Below are 19979 nucleotides of genomic sequence, written 5' to 3'. Positions count from 1 at the left end.
GAAGGTATCCTCTTCGAAACAGAAAACAAGTGGCAAAGTTAAATTTGTAAATATGGAAAAAAAATAAGTTTATATCCTGTGTTATATATAAACATGAAAGTTATGTATGATGTTTGTTATAATAACTTCTTCATTAAGGAGGGAGATGTGTAATGTCTGTAAGCTTGTAAGGTTTGTAGCTCCACACTGTGAATGTGGACATATTGTGCAACTGCAGGGTTAATAATAAACAGCCCAGGCAGATTTCCGGAGAATTCCGAGAGAGCTGCCTGCCATGTTAGGAAGCTGTGTGTGCTGTGCTCTGTGAATATATCACAGTAAGCTGCTGTAATGTGCTTGTGCAGATTGCTGCGAGCTGGCTGTATATTTCACTTTCCAGTCTCAGCCCGCATGGTGTCCCTGGTTACCATGACGACCCGATCTTTTTGGCGCAGACCTTGGGCTCCACCCCCAAAACTTAACGACTGGCTAGGTGGCGCCAAAGTGAAGGATTCAAATGGGGAAACTGGGATGATTTTTTTTTTGGCGTACTTGGGCCCCCAAAAAACGGGCATAACTCTTCAAGTACGCTAAAAAACAGCTTTGGGAAAAATTGAGCCCAATAAGTTAGCTGGTGCAGTAAATAGCGTAGATAGGAGCAGAAAGTTGCAAATGGCCACTGATAGATTAAGTGTTTGAGCAAAAATATCAGATGGAGTTCAACATGGGAAAGTGCGAGGTCATCCACTTTACACCCAAGAAATATAGATGAGAGTATTTTCTAAATAGTGGGAAGTTTGGAACTGCGGAGGAGCAGAGAGATTTAGGGCTCCATGCAGAGAAGTCAATAAAAACTAGTGAACAGGTACAAAAGACAATCAAAAAGGCTAATGGAATGTTGGCCCTTATCTTCAGGGGGCTGGATTACAAAGGGGAGGAAGTTGTGCTTTAATTGTACAGAGCTTTGGTCAGACCTCATCTGAATTACTGCTTTCAGTTTTAGGCACCGCACCTCAGGAAAGATATATTGGCCTTGGAGGGGGGTGCAGCACAGATTCACCAGAATAATACTAGGGCTAAAAGAGTTAAATTATGGAGATAGGTTGCATAGACTAGTCCTGTATTCCCTTGAGTGTAGAACTTAAGGGGTAATATACTTGACATGTTTAAGATGATTAAAAGATTTGACTAGGTAGATAGAGATAAACTATTTCTTCTGGTGGGGGAGTCCAGAACAGGGGGCATAACCTTAAAATTAGAGCTAGGTCATCAGGCATGTCAGGAAGCACTTCTTCACACAAAGGGTAGGGGAAATCTGGAACTCTCCCCCCAAAAAGCTGTTGAGGCTAGGTCAACTGAAAATACCAAAACAATATTTTTGTTAGGGGGTATTGAGGGTTATGGAACCAAGGAAGGTAAATGTAAAGATACAGATCAGCCCTGATCTAATCGAATGGTTCCAATGAGTTAGTAAATCAGTTAGTAAATTCATCAGTTGCACAGTGGCTTGGCTATGCCTTGGCAGCGTAGATTAGGTCTGCTATGTCATCATCTGGGAAGAACATATTCAGAAAAAACTATTATCATGTTTATGGTTGCCAACTGTCTGTATTTTATGCAATGATTCCAGTGCCTGTTTGTGCAGGAGATGCCAAAACAGTTGAGTTGGGGGCAATCAGTGATCCCTGCACAAATTGCACCCGAAATTGCACTAGTTTTAAGAAGTTTTTTTGAAAGGAAAAAAGAAAGACTTGCATTTATATAGCGCCTTTCACGACCACCAGATTTCCCAAAGCACTTTACAGCCACTTATTTAAGTTGAGTCACTGTTGTAATGTAGGAAAAGCAGCAGTAAATATGCACACTGCAAGATCCCACAAACAGCAATGTGATAACCACCAGATCATCTGCTTTTTTATGTTGATTTCTGATGTTTCTGCTCTACACATTTGCATATCATCAAACTTAAAATCTTTTATGAACCAGCACAATTGGGCAGATTTTAGACGATATATTTTTGATTTAATTTTGCATTAAAAAATATCTCTTGATATATTGAAGAGTGGTAACCAGACACAGTTTTATTAATACAGCTGAAAATGGGTTTATCACAAAAAATAAGTCTCTAGTCCACCTCCTGTGTGTAATTCAATTTTTAAATGACTGAAAATGACTTTACAAAACTGTACAGGACCATTTATTAGTTACACTGGTGTACAGTAGTCAATTTCTTAGTAAACAAAAATATATATACATATATATAAATGCTTTTAAAACATGTCTTATAGTGTCCTTGCGCCTAAAAAAAAACAGCTTAACTTTAAGAGCCTCCTCGAAGGCCTACAAATGGGTGCAATTAGCGGAAACTCACAATGGTGTTTAATTCGATCTAAGGGTGGGTCCGGCTTCCAGCGCGATGTTTTTTAAATTAGTGCAAGAGATCGTGGGAACTCGATTTATGCTGGACATAATTTGCACTTGAAATTCCTCGATCATTTGCACTGAGTTGGCTAATTTGGGGCGAATTGTGCTGGAAATACCAGCCTATTGGAAACTCAAGGCCCCAGTCTTGGATGAATTGCACATTCCTCCAGCTAATCATTGATAAGCTCAAAGCCATCTTTGGCACCCGCCATCTACCACAAACTCCGTACCCTTGCCAAGATTCCATTGCCCTCTCAGGTCGTAACAGACTGTTCACAACCTTGGCGTTCTATTCGACCACAAGCTGAATTTCTGATCCCATATTCTCTCCATCACAAGGACTATCTACTTTTACCTCCATAACAACCACACGCCTTCCCCATTGACTCAGCTCATCTGTTGTTGACACTCTCATCCATGCCTTTGTCACCTCCAGTCTCGGCTATTCTAATACTCTGCTGGCCAGCCTGCCTGCCATCCTCCACCCTCCATAATTCAGTTCATCTAATACTCTGCTGCCCTCATCCTATTCTCTATCAAATCTCCCTCATCCATCAACCCTGTCCTCCCTGACTATATTGGCTCTCAGTCCCCCAATGGCTCAGATTTAAAATTTGCATCCTGGTGTATAAATCCCTTCATAACCTCTCCTTTCCCTAGCTTCATAATCAACTCCAGCCGTACAAATCTTTCGCCCCCCACCACCTGTTCCTCTGACTGTGGCCTTGTGACCATCCCTTTGCCTCACCATTAGTGGCTACGCAATCAGCCGCTTAGTCCTCAAGGAATAGCCTCTGCTTTGCCAACTCCCTCTCCTTTAAGACTCTCCTTAAAACCGACCTCTTCGACCAAGCTTTTAGTCACCCCTCCTAATATCTACTTGTTTGGTTTGGCATTCACTTTTCCTTGCATCACCGAAGCACCTTGTGAAGTTTTTTCCACATTAAAAGCTGCTAGATAGATGCAATTTGTTGTTGTATACAATAGCTGAATCCCTTGATCGAGGATACTGTCTGGTAATTGCACTCTGGCAAAAATTATTCTCTATTCTATGTTTGATTTATACAAATCTTAGTCTTGTTCACATGCAATATGGAGCATCACAACAGGGAACCTTTAATGCCATCCTGAATATTTCCTGGTTCAATTACTGAGATTTTATTTTGTTATTTAAAAAATAAAATGTTATGTTATGTATAAAAGTTCTGTGACTTTCGTAAATATATATAATTCATCGTTTAGTGAAAATGTTTTTACCGTTCATAAACCTTTCCACAGTTCATTGTTCTCCTGGTCACTATTACAACTCCACCACACACAGATGCATAAGATGTCCAGTTGCAACTTATCAGCCAGAGTTTGGCCAGAACTACTGCATTACCTGTCCTGGAAACACAACTACAGATTTTGATGGTTCCACAAATGTCACTCAATGTAAAAGTAAGTACATGCCAATATATGAGGAAATAGTATTCTCAGGGTCTTGTTTAAAACATTGGTTCACTGCATTAAAACAAAGGATGTGTTTATTTGTACCAACTGAATTGCAGCCGTTTTCCTGATTGGTTCTAAATTATCACATGACCTATTGCTGATTGCTCCCCTTGGAGGATAAGCCACACCCTGAAGTTTCTCTGGAATGTGTAAATGAAACCGCTCAGCCTAACTTTGCACATTGTAACATGATCCATTTGGACTTTAGAAGTCAGAAAGGACACATCCCTCCCCAGCTGAAGTCCCTCCTTATCCCAGAGCAAGTGCATCCCTCCCCAAGCCTTAGTCCCTTACCCAAGCGCAAGTGCTCACCCTCTCTGTGCCATAGATGAGGCATTGTGTGCAGATTGTTAACAGGTTTATTGGGTATGAAGTGTCAATGTTGTGACTTCTGGATTTCATCCACTCCAACGATGTTGGGTGTGGGTGTAAAGGGGATTTTGAAGAATGTGATTGGTCTTCCCTGAGTTCCCTCTCCCCCCACCCCCCCCCCTTCCCATACCCCATCTCTCTCTCCCCCCCGCAAAACAGGCTCTCTTCCCCCTCCCACCCTGAACAGGCTCTACCACCCACCCTCCTCCCCCCAAACAGGCTCTCTCTCCCTCCCCCCAACCAGGCTCTCTCTCTCTCCCCCCAAGCAGGCTCTCTCTCCCCTCCCCTCCCCTCCCAACATGCTCTCTCTCCCCCCCTCCCCACAACCAGGCTCTCTCTCTTCCCCCTCCCCCAACCAGGCTCTCTCTCCCTCCCCCAATCAGGCTCTCTCTCTCTCCCCCCAAGCAGGCTCTCTCTCTTCCCCCCCCTCCCCCAACCAGGCTCCCTCCCCCCCCCCCCCCAAACCAGGCTCTCTCTCCAACAACAACCCCCTCCCCCGCAACAGACTCTGCCCCCCCCACCATCCCTACAAACAGGCTCTTTCTTCTTTCCCCTTCCCCCCCACCCCAACTCCCACCCCAAACCGGGCCCTCTCTCTCTCTTTCTCTCTCTCTCCCACTGGCTTTCTCTGCCCACTGCTCTCCCCCAGGCTCGGGGCTCGAAGGCCCAGCGGGGAGCTCGGGGCTCGGTGGTCGGCGACTCAGCAGGCGGCATAGTGTTCGGGGCCGGTTCCAATGCATGCGCAGAAAAGGGTTAGTGCAAATTGTGCTGGGGGGGCGGTGGAGTCAGAGACTATTTGTCCTAACTTGCTTCCGCGCTTGCATCAGGAGACACATGCGCAGAAGCGTGAGTTAAGACAAATAGTTGCTGAGTAAGACAAAATGATCTTGCAATAGTCTAAAACAGAAGACTCAAAGATTGGAGTATTCTGAAAATTCTCAAAACAACAGAAAATAATGTTTTTAAGATGTAAAATTGTGTTCATTTTAGGACTCTATTTAAAAATAAAAGTCTTGTGTGCAGCTTGCATACAGACATGACAGCACTGTAGCACATTGACTTCAATGGAAAAGAAAATCGGGCAGCGTGTATAATAGCCTGCCCATTCACTGTCATCCGTTTTGGTTGACTGCAGGGGCAATTTCACCCCCTGGGTTTCTCTACCACACACCATATATTTCACAGTCCTGCTGTTGTAATTTATTGAAATATAAATCCCTTTTAAACAGGGTTGAGCTGTCCTTTAATACTGTATTGTCACATTGGCTTAGTGAATAAATGGTCCAGTGTGTTACTGAGCCATACCGGCAAGAAATCTCCCAGGTTGAGTCCCTACTCGGCTCTTAATTAGCTGATCTCACTGGGTAGCAGTTAGGCTCCTAAAATTGGCATTGTTGCACATGGACTGAAGGATGGGCAACGAGGGTGGTTTTAAAAAACACAAGATGCCTCTTCCTGAACATTAACAAGTGATCCCCGTTGGAAGGTGCACATATGGATATTGGGTTTCTCCAGGTTATGATCATCTGGAGTACTTTATATAATCAAATAGCCCACTGACATTTACTATCTGCAGGAAGACTTACATTTATAAAGTTTCTTATCACAACTCTGAGAAAAGTCTCAAAACCCTTCATCAGTTACGTTTGTGAAGTGCAATCGCTTGTTCTATAGGCAAATGTGGAACCCACTGTGGATACATCAAGGCTCCATAGATAGCAATGATATCAATGACCAATTAATCTGATTTTGATGGCGGTGATAATTGAAGGAGAAATTTCCTGCTCTTTAACAATCGCCGTGGACTCTTTACTATCCACTTGAGTAGAATGGAACCAGGGATGAGGGGTTTCAGTTATCTGGAGCGACTAGAGTAACTGAGTGTAATGTATGCATCTGTGAGTATGCTCACAGATTTATACATTACACTGGGCCGACAGCGATTCTGTTTTAATACCACCTAAGAAAAACCACACCTTTAATTCATTCAGTGTCAGTCCAGATTATGAGCTCAAACTCCGAGAGTGGAACTTGAAACCACAATCCTTTGGCTCTGAAGGGACAGTGCTGGCAACTGAGCCAAACTGACACAAGGACTCACACATAGAAACATAGAAATAGAAAATAGGTGCAGGCCATTTGGCCCTTCGAGCCTGCACCACCATTCAATATGATCATGGCTGATCATGCAACTTCAGTACCCCACTCCTGCCTTCTTTCCATATCCCTTGATCCCTTTATCTGTAAGGGCCACATCTAACTCCCTTTTGAATATATCCAACGAACTGGACTCAACAACTTTCTGTGGTAGAGAATTCCACAGGTTCACAATTCTCTGGGTGAAAAAATTTCTCCTCATCTCAGTCCTAGATGGATTTCCCCTTATCCTTAAACTGTGACCCCTGGTGCTGGACATCCCCAACATCGGGAACATTCTTCCTGCATCTAACCTGTCCAATCCCGTCAGAATTTGATATGTTTCTATGAGATCCCCTCTCATTCTTCTAAATTCCAGTGAATATAAGCCTAGTCGATCCAGTCTCTCCTCATATGTCACTCCTGCCATCCCGGGAATCAGTCTGGTGAACCTTCGCTGCACTCGCTCAATGGCAAGAATGTCCTTCCGCAGATTAGGAGACCAAAACTGCACACAATACTCAAGATGTGGTCTCACCAAGGCCCTGTACAACTATAGTAAGACCTCCCTGCTCCTATACTCAAATCCTCTCGCTATGAAGGCCAACATGCCATTTGCTTTCTTTACTGCCTGCTGTACCTGCATGCCTACTTTCAATTACTGATGTACCATGACACCCAGGCCTCGTTGCACCTGCCCTTTTACTAATCTGTCACCATTCAGATAATAATCTGCCTTCCTGTTTTTGCCACCAAAGTGGATAACTTCACATTTATCCACATTATACTGCATCTGCTATGCATTTGCCTACTCACCTAACCTGTCCAAGTCACCCTGCAGCCTCTTAGCATCTTCCTCACAGTTCACACTGCCACCCAGCTTAGTGTCATCTGCAAACTTGGAGATATTAAATTCAATTCCTTCGTCTAAATCATTAATATATATTGTAAATAGCTGGGGTCCCAACACTGAACCTTGCGGTATCCCAATAGTCACTGCCTGCCATTCTGAAAAGGATCCGTTTATTCCCACTCTTTGCTTGCTGTCCGCCAACCAGTTCTCTATACACAACGCCCAATCCCATGTGCCTTCATTTTGCACACTAATCTCTTGTGTGGGACCTTGTCAAAAGCCTTTTGAAAGTCCAAATACACCACATCCACTGGTTCTCCCTTATCCATTCTACTAGTTACATCTTCAAAAAATTCTAGACGTATTGTCAAGCATGATTTTCCTTTCATAAATCCATGCTGACTTGGAACGATCCTATCACTGCTTTCCAAATGCGCTACTATTACATCTTTAATAATTGATTGCAGCATTTTCCCCACTACCGATGTCAGGTTAACCGGTCTATAATTCCCTGTTTTTTCTCTCCCTCATTTTTTAAACAGTGGTGTTACATTAGCTACCCTCCAATCCATAGGAACTGATCCAGAGTCCATGGAATGTTGGAAAATGACCACCAATGCATCTACTATTTCTAGGGCCATTTCTTTAAGTACTCTGGGATGCAGACTATCAGGCCCTGGGGATTTATTGGCCTTCAATCCCATCAATTTCCCCAACACCATTTCCTGACTAATAAAGATTTCCCTCAGTTCCTCCTTTTCGCTAAACCCTCGGTCCCCTAGTATTTTTGGAACTTGCATGACCTACTGCGAAGTTATCAGTTTAGCAGCAGCTTAAGACCAGAGTCATTAGTTGACTCTTGACTTTCAAAAGATGACAAATGTTTAATTCAACTGTTTGACACTTGGGATATTTCACTAAGCTGATTTATTTTGCATATGTATGAAAAATAAATAGTTCATCTTATTGCCTTATAATATTTACATAAAGACCAGCAATGTGGAGGCAATCTTGGAGACTATACAGGCTTCATTGAGTCACCCAACTATCCTGGAGACTATCCTTCCAATGTGGAGTGTATTTGGAATATAAATCCACCACCAAAGAGAAGAATCCTCATTGTTGTGCCAGAGATCTTCTTACCAATGGAAGATGAGTGTGGAGATGTTTTAGTGATGAGAAAAAGTTGTAAGTAACCACATACTCCATTTACTCTTACTTAAATGTTGTATCCAAATTTATATAACACCATTTGTTAACAATGATATTAGTTACAGATATTTTGATACATACATTGGCCAATACCATTCAAGTTGTTGCCCCCTCCTCACATCCTGTCTTTATTCTGTTTGCATTGCCTTGTTTCTTTGTGATCCCCAGTTTCTGCATCTTTTCACACCATTATATTCTTCATTCTTTTAGTACCCATTTTCCTCGTTTTTATTAAAAGGTCATAAGCCACCAAAGAAATAAGAAGCAGCACATCTAACTGAAAAGGGGAAGAAAGTGTGTAGGGAGATAATTTCAATTCAGAGCTCTCCCTTCAAATCTTTCACATACATTATCATATAGGGTGGGGAGAAGCACATCGCTGTGAAGAGCTCATTGTTTATAATCATTCACTCTCTCCCATCATTTGAAGAGCTACTGTTTCAGGGTGGGTACACACCTGGAAATACTGTTAGCTGCTGTCTGCCATTGACTTGTCAGTGAGCACATGAACTCTGGAATAGAAGTTAATATTCTTCTCATTGCTATTGACTGATCTGCAGCAGGCATTTTTTCCTCAGCAGAGTATCATGTTGAGTACTGTGTAAAATTTAGGTCCTCCAAAGTTTGAATTTTAAAGCACAAATTGAAGTGGCAGGAGATTCTAAATATGCTCCTCAAAATAAAACTAGGCTAAAATTTGTATCAGAGGTCTGCTGGACCATACACTGCTTAACCTATGTGACTAATTGGTAGGCAAGGCTCAGGTATATGCATCGCCACCGTGATCATCCTGCTACCAAGGTAAAAGCTTAAAAAAGTAAAAAAACAAGTTTTAAGTTCCATTTGTGGTTCCATTTAATGATATGTGCACTTGGTGCCTGCTAAATGGAATTCTGATCCTCAAAGTGATAACGTTCTTAAAATAAAAAAGATGTGTGCACTGAAAACAACTAAGATTTTGGAAAGTTCTCAATTTATATTGTATTATTCACTATTTCATTTACAGCTTCACCAACATCTATCACAACCTACGAAACTTGCCAGACCTATGAACGACCAATAGCATTTACCTCAAGATCTCGGAAACTATGGATTCAATTTAAAGCTAATGAGGGGAACAGTGCCAAAGGATTTCAAGTTCCATATGTTACGTATGATGGTAAGGAAACAGGGACCTAATACTTCAAAGATGTCCTGCCTTTCTATTCTTGTGGTTAGAAGAAGTTTACCTTCTACTTTGACTGGATCAATTCTCTTTTTAAACCATTCATTTTAAATGCATCTCCCAAACTATGCACCATTCTTCAAACTGTGAGAGAAAGCAGTCAATCTGAGGCAAAGCCTCTGTAGTACTTAATAGGGGTGCACGAGAATAACTTCTAGTGGTAACTATTTGTCGCTCTCTTTTTTGAGAATGTATATCGATGCATCCCCAAGGTTAGGAACCAGGAACAAACTCTGGCCATATCTATCCCATGGAAGAGCAGTACACTGCACCACTGCATTACGATAATTATACTGATCATTCTAAATATTGCTATATAAGAATAAATATGTTGTTCATTAAAATGATGGAAATCAAGATAGCGCTGTACACTATTCCACTTATGGCTGATCTCTGCTGCACAGATACTCCCCCCATTAGTTCATCATCTCAAATGTATGCATGGAAACCATCTCACTGTCTCCAACATGAGATTGATGCTTCTGATCATAGTACTTTTGAGCACTGGGCTCCTAGACTCCTCAGCTGAGGACGGCTATTTCTCCACCTTCCACAGAGGAACAACACTCTCTCTCAGATCCTCATGCTCATTAGTGCTCTGTGCTTCCAACTCTAACTGCTTTTTCCTCAGTGGGTGTCTCTGGGCTGCTCATGGAGCAGGTGAGATGCAATGGCAGAGTTGTTGAGGATGTGTCAGCAGATTCAGATCTGGTTCAGATCTGGAAGTGCCTGGTGGTGATCTGAGTGGGCAGCCTCTTCCTGCAAGGCACCAGCTATGTTCTAAAAAACAGAAGAGCTTGTTGATTTGTGGACACCATCACAGATCCCCCTACAGAAATAGCAGCTCAAGTGTGAACATTGCAATATTTTGAGAGAGTGCACAAAGCTGACAGTGCCTATTGATGAGTATTCTCAAGCCTTTTCTGATCTTCCCTCACCACCTTGCCTCAAACTTTGCCTTTTACCATACCTTTCCAGTCTGTCTGCCTATGATGTCTAACAGCTCCTCTTCATGCTTACTCGGAGCTTTTACTGCTGGTGCTCCTTTTTCTGTTTGCATTTTTTTGGCAATGGTTATTGGTGAGCATTTCCTTTGGAAGGAGAGAACACTATCATCAGCATGGGACTGGCATAGGTACTTCCCCTAATGAGTATGTGCATCATATGGTTCGGAGGAGCATTGTCCCTTTAAGTCATGCGTCCTTGAAAAATGATGGAGCTTGCATGTTTGAGTATCCCTAACATCCAGGTGCTGACAGAGAAAGAGTATTAAAGGTAAGGTGCGTGAAGGTGCTATGAATGGAGGATGTGTATTGGCAAAAGTGCCTTGACTTACCTTGGCCAACATTGTAAGATCATTGAATCTCTTCCTGCACTGTGTGACAATTCTTGGTGTGGTAGAGGTTGCGCTGACTGCCTTTGTCAACTCTCTTCGGTAACCTGAGAATGTTACCGTCCTCCAGATAGCACATTTTAGCAAGTTTTAGCCAGATTGTAAGGTCCCGTATATTGTAAGGGTCCGGGGGGGGGGGTCTCCTCAGTAATGTACGTGAGTTATTGATACAGAAGACTATGAGAGACAATTCTAACATATATAGAGGTTTATTTAAAGAACTAGTGAGTCAGTCAATCGCAACTTTAACATTTCTAAAAAAGATAAAAATTACAATCTTATTTCTAGCAGAAAATCTTACTTTTAAATCTCAACTTCATTACAGTATTACAGTTCTTAAAATTGTTTAAGCAGGATATCCATCAATTATCAAGGTAGCAGTTACCTTCAATCCCCGAGAAGTGGAAGACCACAGAGCAGGCACGATGCCTTCTGCCTAGCTCTGATAGCCGAGAGACACTTATGCAAATCTAAATTTCTCATTCGAGCTTTCAACATTTATACCCCTTTCGGTTGTTTTTCACAAGTGTCTTTTGTTGTTCGAGTTAATTATCACTAGTTATTTTTTACCTGACCCTTGCATTAATAACTGCTGTATCAATACATGGCTATTGTGAGTTTATCATCTATGTTCAAAGAGTAGATGTCATTTATTTGTGTGATTGGCACTTGAGTGTTTGTTACATAACGTGACTTATCCATAGTCCCAAGAATTTGGTCTTGTTTATGCGATAGGTACAATCCAGATTAGACCATTCAGTTGAATGCTTATTTCAACAACTGTCCTGTTTTAAGAAGTTAATAAAGTTACTTATCCAGGGTCAGCCCTTGAAGGCTAGAATTCTTTCAAAGCTAGGATTTCCAAATTCAGCTTGTCTTATTTTTAAAGAAGTTATAAGGTAGAATATTTTAAGAAGTTATAAGGTAGTGTCTTATTTTTATAGAAGTTATGAGGTAAAATTCATTCACAAACTAGCTCAAAATTGTAAAGCTTTGCAAAATATCACTAAAAAGCATCGAAGACATTAGACGTATGGTTAAAAACTCAGAGCTGGTATCGACTAGGTTACGCCTCAATTACTGTTACCCAGAAAGCATCACTGACTTTGTTTGATAAGAGGGGGGAAAAACAGTGTGCAACCAAGTCAATAGACGAATAAACATTAATTCAAAAACAAAATACTGCGGATGCTGGAAATCTGAAATAAAAGCAGAAAATGCTGGAAGTGCTCAGCAGGTCAGGTAGCATGTGTGAAGAGAAACAGAGTCAATGCTTCAGGTCGACAGCCCATCAGAACTAGAAACAGCAAGCGATGCGACAGGCTCCAAGCAAGCAGAGAGGCAGGAAAAGGCGCTGCCTCTGTACTTGCACAAAACCCGCCACATCTCCAACCCTCTCCAGCTCTAAGGAAAGGCCATCGGCCCGAAACATCAACTACCTCTCTCTTCACAGGTGCCACCCTACCTGCTGAGAACTTCCAACAAAAGTATTTATAGTTATAAAAGAGATTTTAAAAAACAAAGCATGTCAAAAAGTAGGATTATGAGGGGAGCTCTGGGTAGTGTTGAGAGTTAGATACTAGACTTTCACCTCTGGTTTCATATCCAGCTCAGAATAATGGGATGAAAGTCTCCTGTCTGCTGGCTGTAAGGTTCTTGTATGAAATGAATTTGCCAGTCTCTATCCTGTTTCCAGTGGTGAAAATATGCTTATAGCAAACAACTAATTTGACAATTGAAAAAATGTCACAATGGGAGGTGTTGTTTTCAAGTTGGAGTTGAAGCACATCGCTGGGCTAGAGTAGAGGGACCTTTACTATTTATTTGGTGGTGCTAGGCTTCACCTGTACCTGAAATAGAAAGTGGAAAAGGCAAAATAAAAATTAGAGGAGAAAAAAGGAGCAAGCATTCAGAGGTAAACTGCAATCATTTTTTTTTTATTTTTAAAACGTGCAATTAAGCTCATTCCTTGTTTCTGGCATCTGTAACACAAAATTCAATACAAACATTTTTTGAGCATATACCCTTGAAGAATTTAAAGGGAGAGGCACCCCTCTCATGTTCTAACATCAGCATTGATTGAGGCATGGGAGCAGATGGTAATGTGTGCTCAAAGAGCAAAAAGGTGCTTCTGAATCCCCAAGATATGTTCCTGCATTCAAGTAGAGCTTGGAACTGTTTTTGCCTGCAACATCATCATCATGATTATCATAGGCGGTCCCTTGAACGAGAATGACTTGCTTCCACGAGAGTTCACAGATGTTTCAATGAAGGACCCGCTGTTCCAGGCCTGAACTCCAGTTGAAGGGGTGGAAGATGCCTGTGCATGGATTTTTTAACCTGTGGTGACCGTTGCACATCAGCCACCACACAGGCTTGACAGAGCTAGACCTTTATCCAGTGACAAGGATTAACCAGGACAACTGGAGACCTGCTCTGCTGCACAGACCAAGTGTGCACACATATGCAGTGTGGGCTGGCCTGTCCTGCCCCTGGGCTCTTGATTCTTCTGGGCCCCGTACCCTCATTTGCGGCACCTCCTCCACGATCTCTCGCCGCTCCTCTGCCACAAACATTCGCCGCATCTCTACCACGATCTCTCAGCGCTCCTCCACCACCAAACACTCGCCAAACCTCCGCCACGATCTCTCGCCGCTCCTCCACCACAAACATTTGCCGCACCTCCGTCACGATCTCCCACCACACCTCCGCACCAAACATTCACCGGACCTCCGCCACGATCCCCCACCGAATCTCAGCCATGATCCCTCATCATCCACCGCCTCGATCACTCGCCGCACCTCCGCCATGTCCTTCCCACTCCTCCTCTGTGCCTGGGCCCCACTGATGCTTCCTACCCACCCTCCAAACGGCGACCTGGGTCCTGATGATGTCACTCAATTGCCCACCTCAAAGCCGTCGCACACTTGGAGCAGTTTGCGCTGGAAGTTGTAGTGGTATGCCGCTCCAGTCTGTATACTGCCCCACCTGCGGCTGTGTTCTCTCGCAGGTCGGGGGGCCACGATGCTCCAGGGCCCGTCGCTCCAGTCTGTATACTGCCCCACCTGCGGCTGTGTTCTCTCGCAGGTCGGGGGGCCACGATGCTCCAGGGCCCGTCGCTCCAGTCTGTATACTGCCCCACCTGCGGCTGTGTTCTCTCGCAGGTCGGGGGGCCACGATGCTCCAGGGCCCGTCGCTCCAGTCTGTATACTTCCCAACCTGCGGCTGTGTTCTCTCGCAGGTCGGGGGGCCACGATGCTCCAGGGCCCGTCGCTCCAGCTCGTATACTTCCCAACCTGCGGCTGTGTTCTCTCGCAGGTCGGGGGGCCACGATGCTCCAGGGCCCGTCGCTCCAGTCTGTATACTTCCCAACCTGCGGCTGTGTTCTCTCGCAGGTCGGGGGGGCCACGATGCTCCAGGGCCCGTCGCTCCAGTCTGTATACTGCCCCACCTGCGGCTGTGTTCTCTCGCAGGTCGGGGGGCCACGATGCTCCAGGGCCCGTCGCTCCAGCTCGTATACTTCCCAACCTGCGGAGGTGTTCTGTCGCAGGTCAGGGGGCCGCACCACTATTGTGTTGGAGAACAGTCAGGAACTTCCCATGACTGAACTGCCTTGACATCAGTTTTTAAATATCCTCCAAAGTTCTGGAGTGTTTGAGGGAGGTGAGAATTGAAAGCAGATGATCAAATGTAATCAATTGCCCAGTTTTAGCAGCAGTATTAGATACAGGAAAAAGGACATGTAACTTGCGATCAGCACTGAAGCAAAAGTGTTCGCCACTAGCCCCAAAGTAAGCTTCTCGCAATCTCCGTGGCGAAAAGTTCAGCTTTTTTGATGTTCAGTTGAGAACAGTGCAGTTTAGTGGGAATTCCATTGTGCATGCTGCTGTGACATCAACAAGGGGTATTTAAGCAGCCAATCACATTACGGAATTCTCAGACCGAGAACCAGGAAATAGAAAGTGCTAATAATCACTTAAAAAAAAATTACAGAGAGCAAAATAAAGATTTTTTTTTACATACACTGAGTCAAAGTAGAAGCTGAAATATCATGAATAAACTTAAAAAAAATGTTTTTTTTAATTAATTTTAAAATCTAATCAATTTTAACTCAATTGAGAAATTTGACATTCCACCAATATAAAACTAGTTTTTCAAGGCTGGAATGATTATTTATCAGTAGTTACTACTTAGCTCATTGTTAGAAACCCTGTTATATCTCATTTGAATGAGTCTAACTTTTTAAGGGGTTTCTAACAGTGATATTTGTTTGGAAGATTTTGTCAGATCAGTGATTTCACTAACTGCCGGCTCTGGGGGTCCACAGTGCAGCCTGTGGATGAGCAGTGGATGACAGGTCACAATCTCAGGATATCCCCGTTAGGCCGCGAATGCGTTAAATCCTGAAGTTGCAGTCAGTTTCAAAGGTGAAATGACAGTGAATGCTGCCGGTTCGCCACCATCAGGACTGCAAGTTCCCAGGCCACAATCCTACAGAACAAGATTTAAGCTGGAAGGTAACTATGATCACATGACTAGCACCAACTCTGTGATTATATTTTACCTTCAATGGATCTTATCTCCTACGGTATATATGACAATTATTATCTAACTTGTGGTGGGGTGAGCAGAGAATCAAGGTTGCTACTGGAATTTACCTAGTGTCATACTGAGCCATTCAGACCAAGATGATTCTTTGTTCAATCGCTGTCTGTGATAAGTTAGCTGATGTCAGCCAGCTAGTTTCAAAGCAATATTGACTAAAAACCCGCCCAAAAAAGATACTGTCAATGCAATATTATGATTTTTTTTAAATTAGAAGTTGTAAATAATATCTATTCAAAAAACATTGATCCAAATTGAAGTAGGATGTTGCTACGTAATTGTTCTTTTTTCTTGATCAGAGGACTACCAGCAGTTAATAGAAGATATTGTCAGAGATGGGCGTTTGTATGCTTCAGAGAATCACCAAGAAATTCTTAAAGTAAGCTTGTCATTAAATTGACATTTGTTCTTATGTTTCTGCTGTAGAAATTTAAAGTTATCAATTCTAATGAGAGTGTTTTTCTTAATTATATTTTTAATATAGGATAAGAAATTGATCAAAGCACTCTTTGATGTATTGGCACATCCTCAAAATTACTTCAAGTATACAGCACAAGAGTCAAAAGAAATGTTTCCCAGATCATTTATAAAGCTGCTGCGGTCCAAAGTGTCCAGATTCCTAAGGCCGTACAAGTAGTTTTGCTGCTGGAGATGTTTAACATGTTCTATTGCATTCTGAATAAAGAGGCATCCCTTCCTTCAACACTGGTGTCACACTTTCTCCTTAAAATTCAAGGTTCTGTTTAATAGTCTTCAGGTTTACTTTAAACGTTCTTTCCACTCTTCCTTCGTGAAGAACCTTTACTAAAGATGTGCTATAATGTTGTACAAGCAGACATCCTGCTTGGAGTTGATATTCCTTTGAAAGCAGAAAGAATAGAGGAAGCCTTGCGTGCATTCAACTTTGGCTGTAAATTTGTGCACCACAGGATCTTTCTGCCTTTTGTTATGTGTTCAAAGAACAGTTGATTCTAATAGTCAATAACCTCTATTAAAAATAATTTCATTTCGGTCTCTTCTACAGGGAAAAAAAATAAGATCCCGTAGAATAAAAACATTCTTTCAGCATGTTGGAAAATATCAGAAATTGGCAACTACCTGCAAAAGTATCAAAATGATGCAATAGAAATAAAGAAAAAAGATGTAACTAATATTTGGAATTTTAATTGCACTTGAAGTTTGTATTTGAAACAATTTAGAAAAAAAATCTAAATTGTATTCTCCTTAGGTTTATGTCTTACCTAAAGTACTATTTGAATTGTATAGACTCGTAACTGTCCTTCAGAGATAAATCAGAATTGGAGCAGCTATACTAATCTCCCATACTGAGTGATCAAAGAGAATATAATCTTGCTTACCTCTGATGTAGGTGCACAAACTTTATTCTTTATATAATAATGTTCTTTTTTTATAAAAGAAAAGAACATTTTACAAAATTCACACAGAATTTTAACGTTTACTTTTATCATTTCTTGGGGGGGGGAGCGGTGTTAGAGGAGAATAAATGATTCCCCATATATTTTCTGATAACACCATAGATTGCTTAATGCAGAATGTTGTGCTTGAATGATTGGCAATCCTTCCCCTTATAAAGAAAATCAGTGTAGACAGTCTCAGCTCTTTTTGGTACAGCCATATTGGTTGTTTTTAGCTGAATAGATGAAGAGGTGATGTTAATTGGATACACCCTGTTTTTTTCTAAAAAAGCGATGCATTCTCTTGTGTATTTATGCTACTGATTTAGTTGCTGTAATGGTAGCAAAGCTACTGGCTGATTTACTAACTGGAATAGGCAGGGCATCCTGTTGGTCTGAAGTTTCATTATCTGTACAGAACTGGAAGTGTTTTACAGATTCTTGTGTTATTTTTCTCCCATTCTTAGGTTACTGGGTCTGATTGATACTTTACCTAAGCTAAAAAAAAAACTTGTAGATGCTGCTTTATAAGCTTTATTACCAATATGTAAATTATGTACAAATGTTGGCAATTTTTTCCATATGAAATTAAGTTAATATTTACCGTGGTAGATAGAAAAAAAGTTAAACTGCAAACTGTATAAACTGCAATAAGATTTTGTTACTTTATATAAATGGCAATGGTCATAGACTTACAGTAAGAGATCCACACAGTTGTGTTAATACTGCCAGTTTTATCACTGTAAACCGTTGTAAATGTAACCTATAGCTCTACCCATTTTACTTTGACTACCTTGTCTTCTCTCTATTTAGTTTTATTTTCTATGTTAGAAGCTCAAAAGGAGGCACGTAAAGGATTTTGTCTGTTTAATCATTTTCATAATAAACTACAAAGATTACTTAAAAAAGCTAAAGTAATTGAGTGTTTTAATATAAATTGGAGGACTAGTGGACAGTGTTTATCCAGTGTGTAATTTCACATGCATCTATACAGCTTCCCATTTCATAATTGTTCAGCAGAACTGTATCCCATACATAAAAGCGGCATTAGAACATGCACTTGGTGCCTGATTTTATAGTAATTCATTGTAGACTTTTATAATTAAAATGTAAAAGTTGAAATATGCACACTCATCATCATTTAAGGATCTTGTTTAAAATGGAAACTTTTACCATTCACACTAATGGTTACTTATATCAATACCACAAGTTAGAATATCCTCTGAGCTGTGTGGGTAAAGCATTGTACGTTGTTCAGTATGCTCAGACTTGTATTTTCCCTAAACTTTTGTTCATTCTTTCTTACATCAGGGATGTTCTGGTTTAATCTGTTCTTGGGGCATTGTAGGGCTGGAGCAGATTTCAGAGATAGGGAGATTCATGGCCATAAAGGGATTTAAACATGAGCATGAGAATTTTACATTGGAAGCATTGAGAGCGTGGGAGCGTGTTGTAATTGTTGTTGGAGGCGAGGTTGTAGGGGCAAGAAAGAAGGGTTTGAAGAAGAAAGAGACAATTGCTGGTGCAGAAAAGAAACTGGTTATCTTTGCTGTCCAGTATGCTCCTGGAGTAGTGAGCTATTTTAGCAGAGAGCTAGGCCTGAAACTGCTTGATGGGTCCAGCCAGATCTGGTGATGGACAGCTAAAACAGCACTCACTTAAAGAGAAAGTTATGGAAGGTAATTACAGTAAGAATTTGAAACTTACAAAATTCTCTACTGAATATAAAATGCTGATATTCTAATGACTGCTGCAGCTGTGGTCAGCGTGCTTCTAAGTATTGACATGCCAAATAGGTAATATGTTTCTCTTTCCATTTCTATAACCTGGGCAGGCAGCCTTGGGACTATGTCTGAGGTTTTGATCTGCCTCATCGCTAAGTATTGCTGGAGAAGTGGAATCTCATTCCTAAAGGGATAGATTTTCTTATCAGAAACAGACCGCCACTTGTATCTGATTGATCCATACTTTCTGCGTGCAGCACAGGGATGATTCAAAGTTTTCACGAAAAAAGTGTTTGGAAAACTTTTTTGCTGTGTTTACCAAACATGTGACACAATGACACAAATCTCAGCATTGTTTTTGGAATAAATCATGTCCCCGGTGCCTCCCCATCCCATAACCTGTTCCTATCGATGCTTACAAACCTCACAAAAATATTCCATACTGCTTACAGACCAACAAACCTGTCTTCCAAATACTTTCATATTTTACGATTCCCTCAAACCTGGACACCACACCCCCAAAAACTCTTCGCAATGTGGTCAGAACCCCATTCCCCAATTCTTCACACTCGAAGAACCCTCCCACCCCACACCGACCATTTACCACATCACAAAAAACCAACAAGAATATAGCAATTTTCTCACCTTTTGCATGTTTAGTTTAGAAGTATCATGGTACACAATTGAAAACCGACTGTCACTGTGCACCTTGTGTGAAGCTAGATCTAAAGTAGTGGATGTCTTGTAGTTTTGCTCATAGTGAGTGGAAGACATTGATTTGTGCAATGTAATGCAGAATATATTATCTGGGACACTGGTTTACAATGAATGAATAAATGTATGATCCTATCTCCTAATGGCCAGTTATAGGGTTGCAACCCTGTGAATGAATCAAAGTGCAATCAAGTACAGGCAGACCTAAATAGCAGGGATGAAACGCAAAATGATACACCACAGAAGCATAGAATTTTAAAGCACACAAGGTCATTGGGCCAGTTGAACCCACGCTGGCTCTCTGAAAGAGCCATCCACTTAGCTACTCCCCTGCTCTTTCTTCATTCCTTTTTAAACTTTTCTTTTTCAAATATTTAATTCAGTCTAATCAACTGTCTGTATTTCAAAGTACTTTGTTACAGAGTTCTCAGTA

General features: G+C 41.7%; 1 protein-coding gene across 2 annotated transcripts in view; it reads left to right on the top strand.

Annotated features, from left to right (window-relative positions):
• Nucleotides 1-17625, top strand: part of scube1 (signal peptide, CUB domain, EGF-like 1) — a 413776-nt gene extending 396151 nt beyond the window's left edge. For both annotated transcript variants that reach the window (XM_070901675.1, XM_070901674.1), the window contains 5 exons: nucleotides 3682-3843; nucleotides 8249-8446; nucleotides 9477-9629; nucleotides 15993-16072; nucleotides 16178-17625. In XM_070901675.1, coding sequence (XP_070757776.1) covers nucleotides 3682-3843; nucleotides 8249-8446; nucleotides 9477-9629; nucleotides 15993-16072; nucleotides 16178-16330 — 746 coding nt within the window. In that variant the 3' untranslated portion in view covers nucleotides 16331-17625. The remainder of the gene's footprint in view (nucleotides 1-3681; nucleotides 3844-8248; nucleotides 8447-9476; nucleotides 9630-15992; nucleotides 16073-16177) is intronic.
• The last annotated feature ends 2354 nt before the right edge of the window (nucleotides 17626-19979 follow it).

The sequence above is a fragment of the Pristiophorus japonicus genome, chromosome 15, assembly GCF_044704955.1.
Source record: "Pristiophorus japonicus isolate sPriJap1 chromosome 15, sPriJap1.hap1, whole genome shotgun sequence".
Lineage (NCBI taxonomy): Eukaryota > Metazoa > Chordata > Chondrichthyes > Pristiophoridae > Pristiophorus > Pristiophorus japonicus.
The sequence above is the reverse complement of the archived record's forward strand: the minus strand, read 5'-3'. Positions and strand labels throughout refer to the sequence as shown.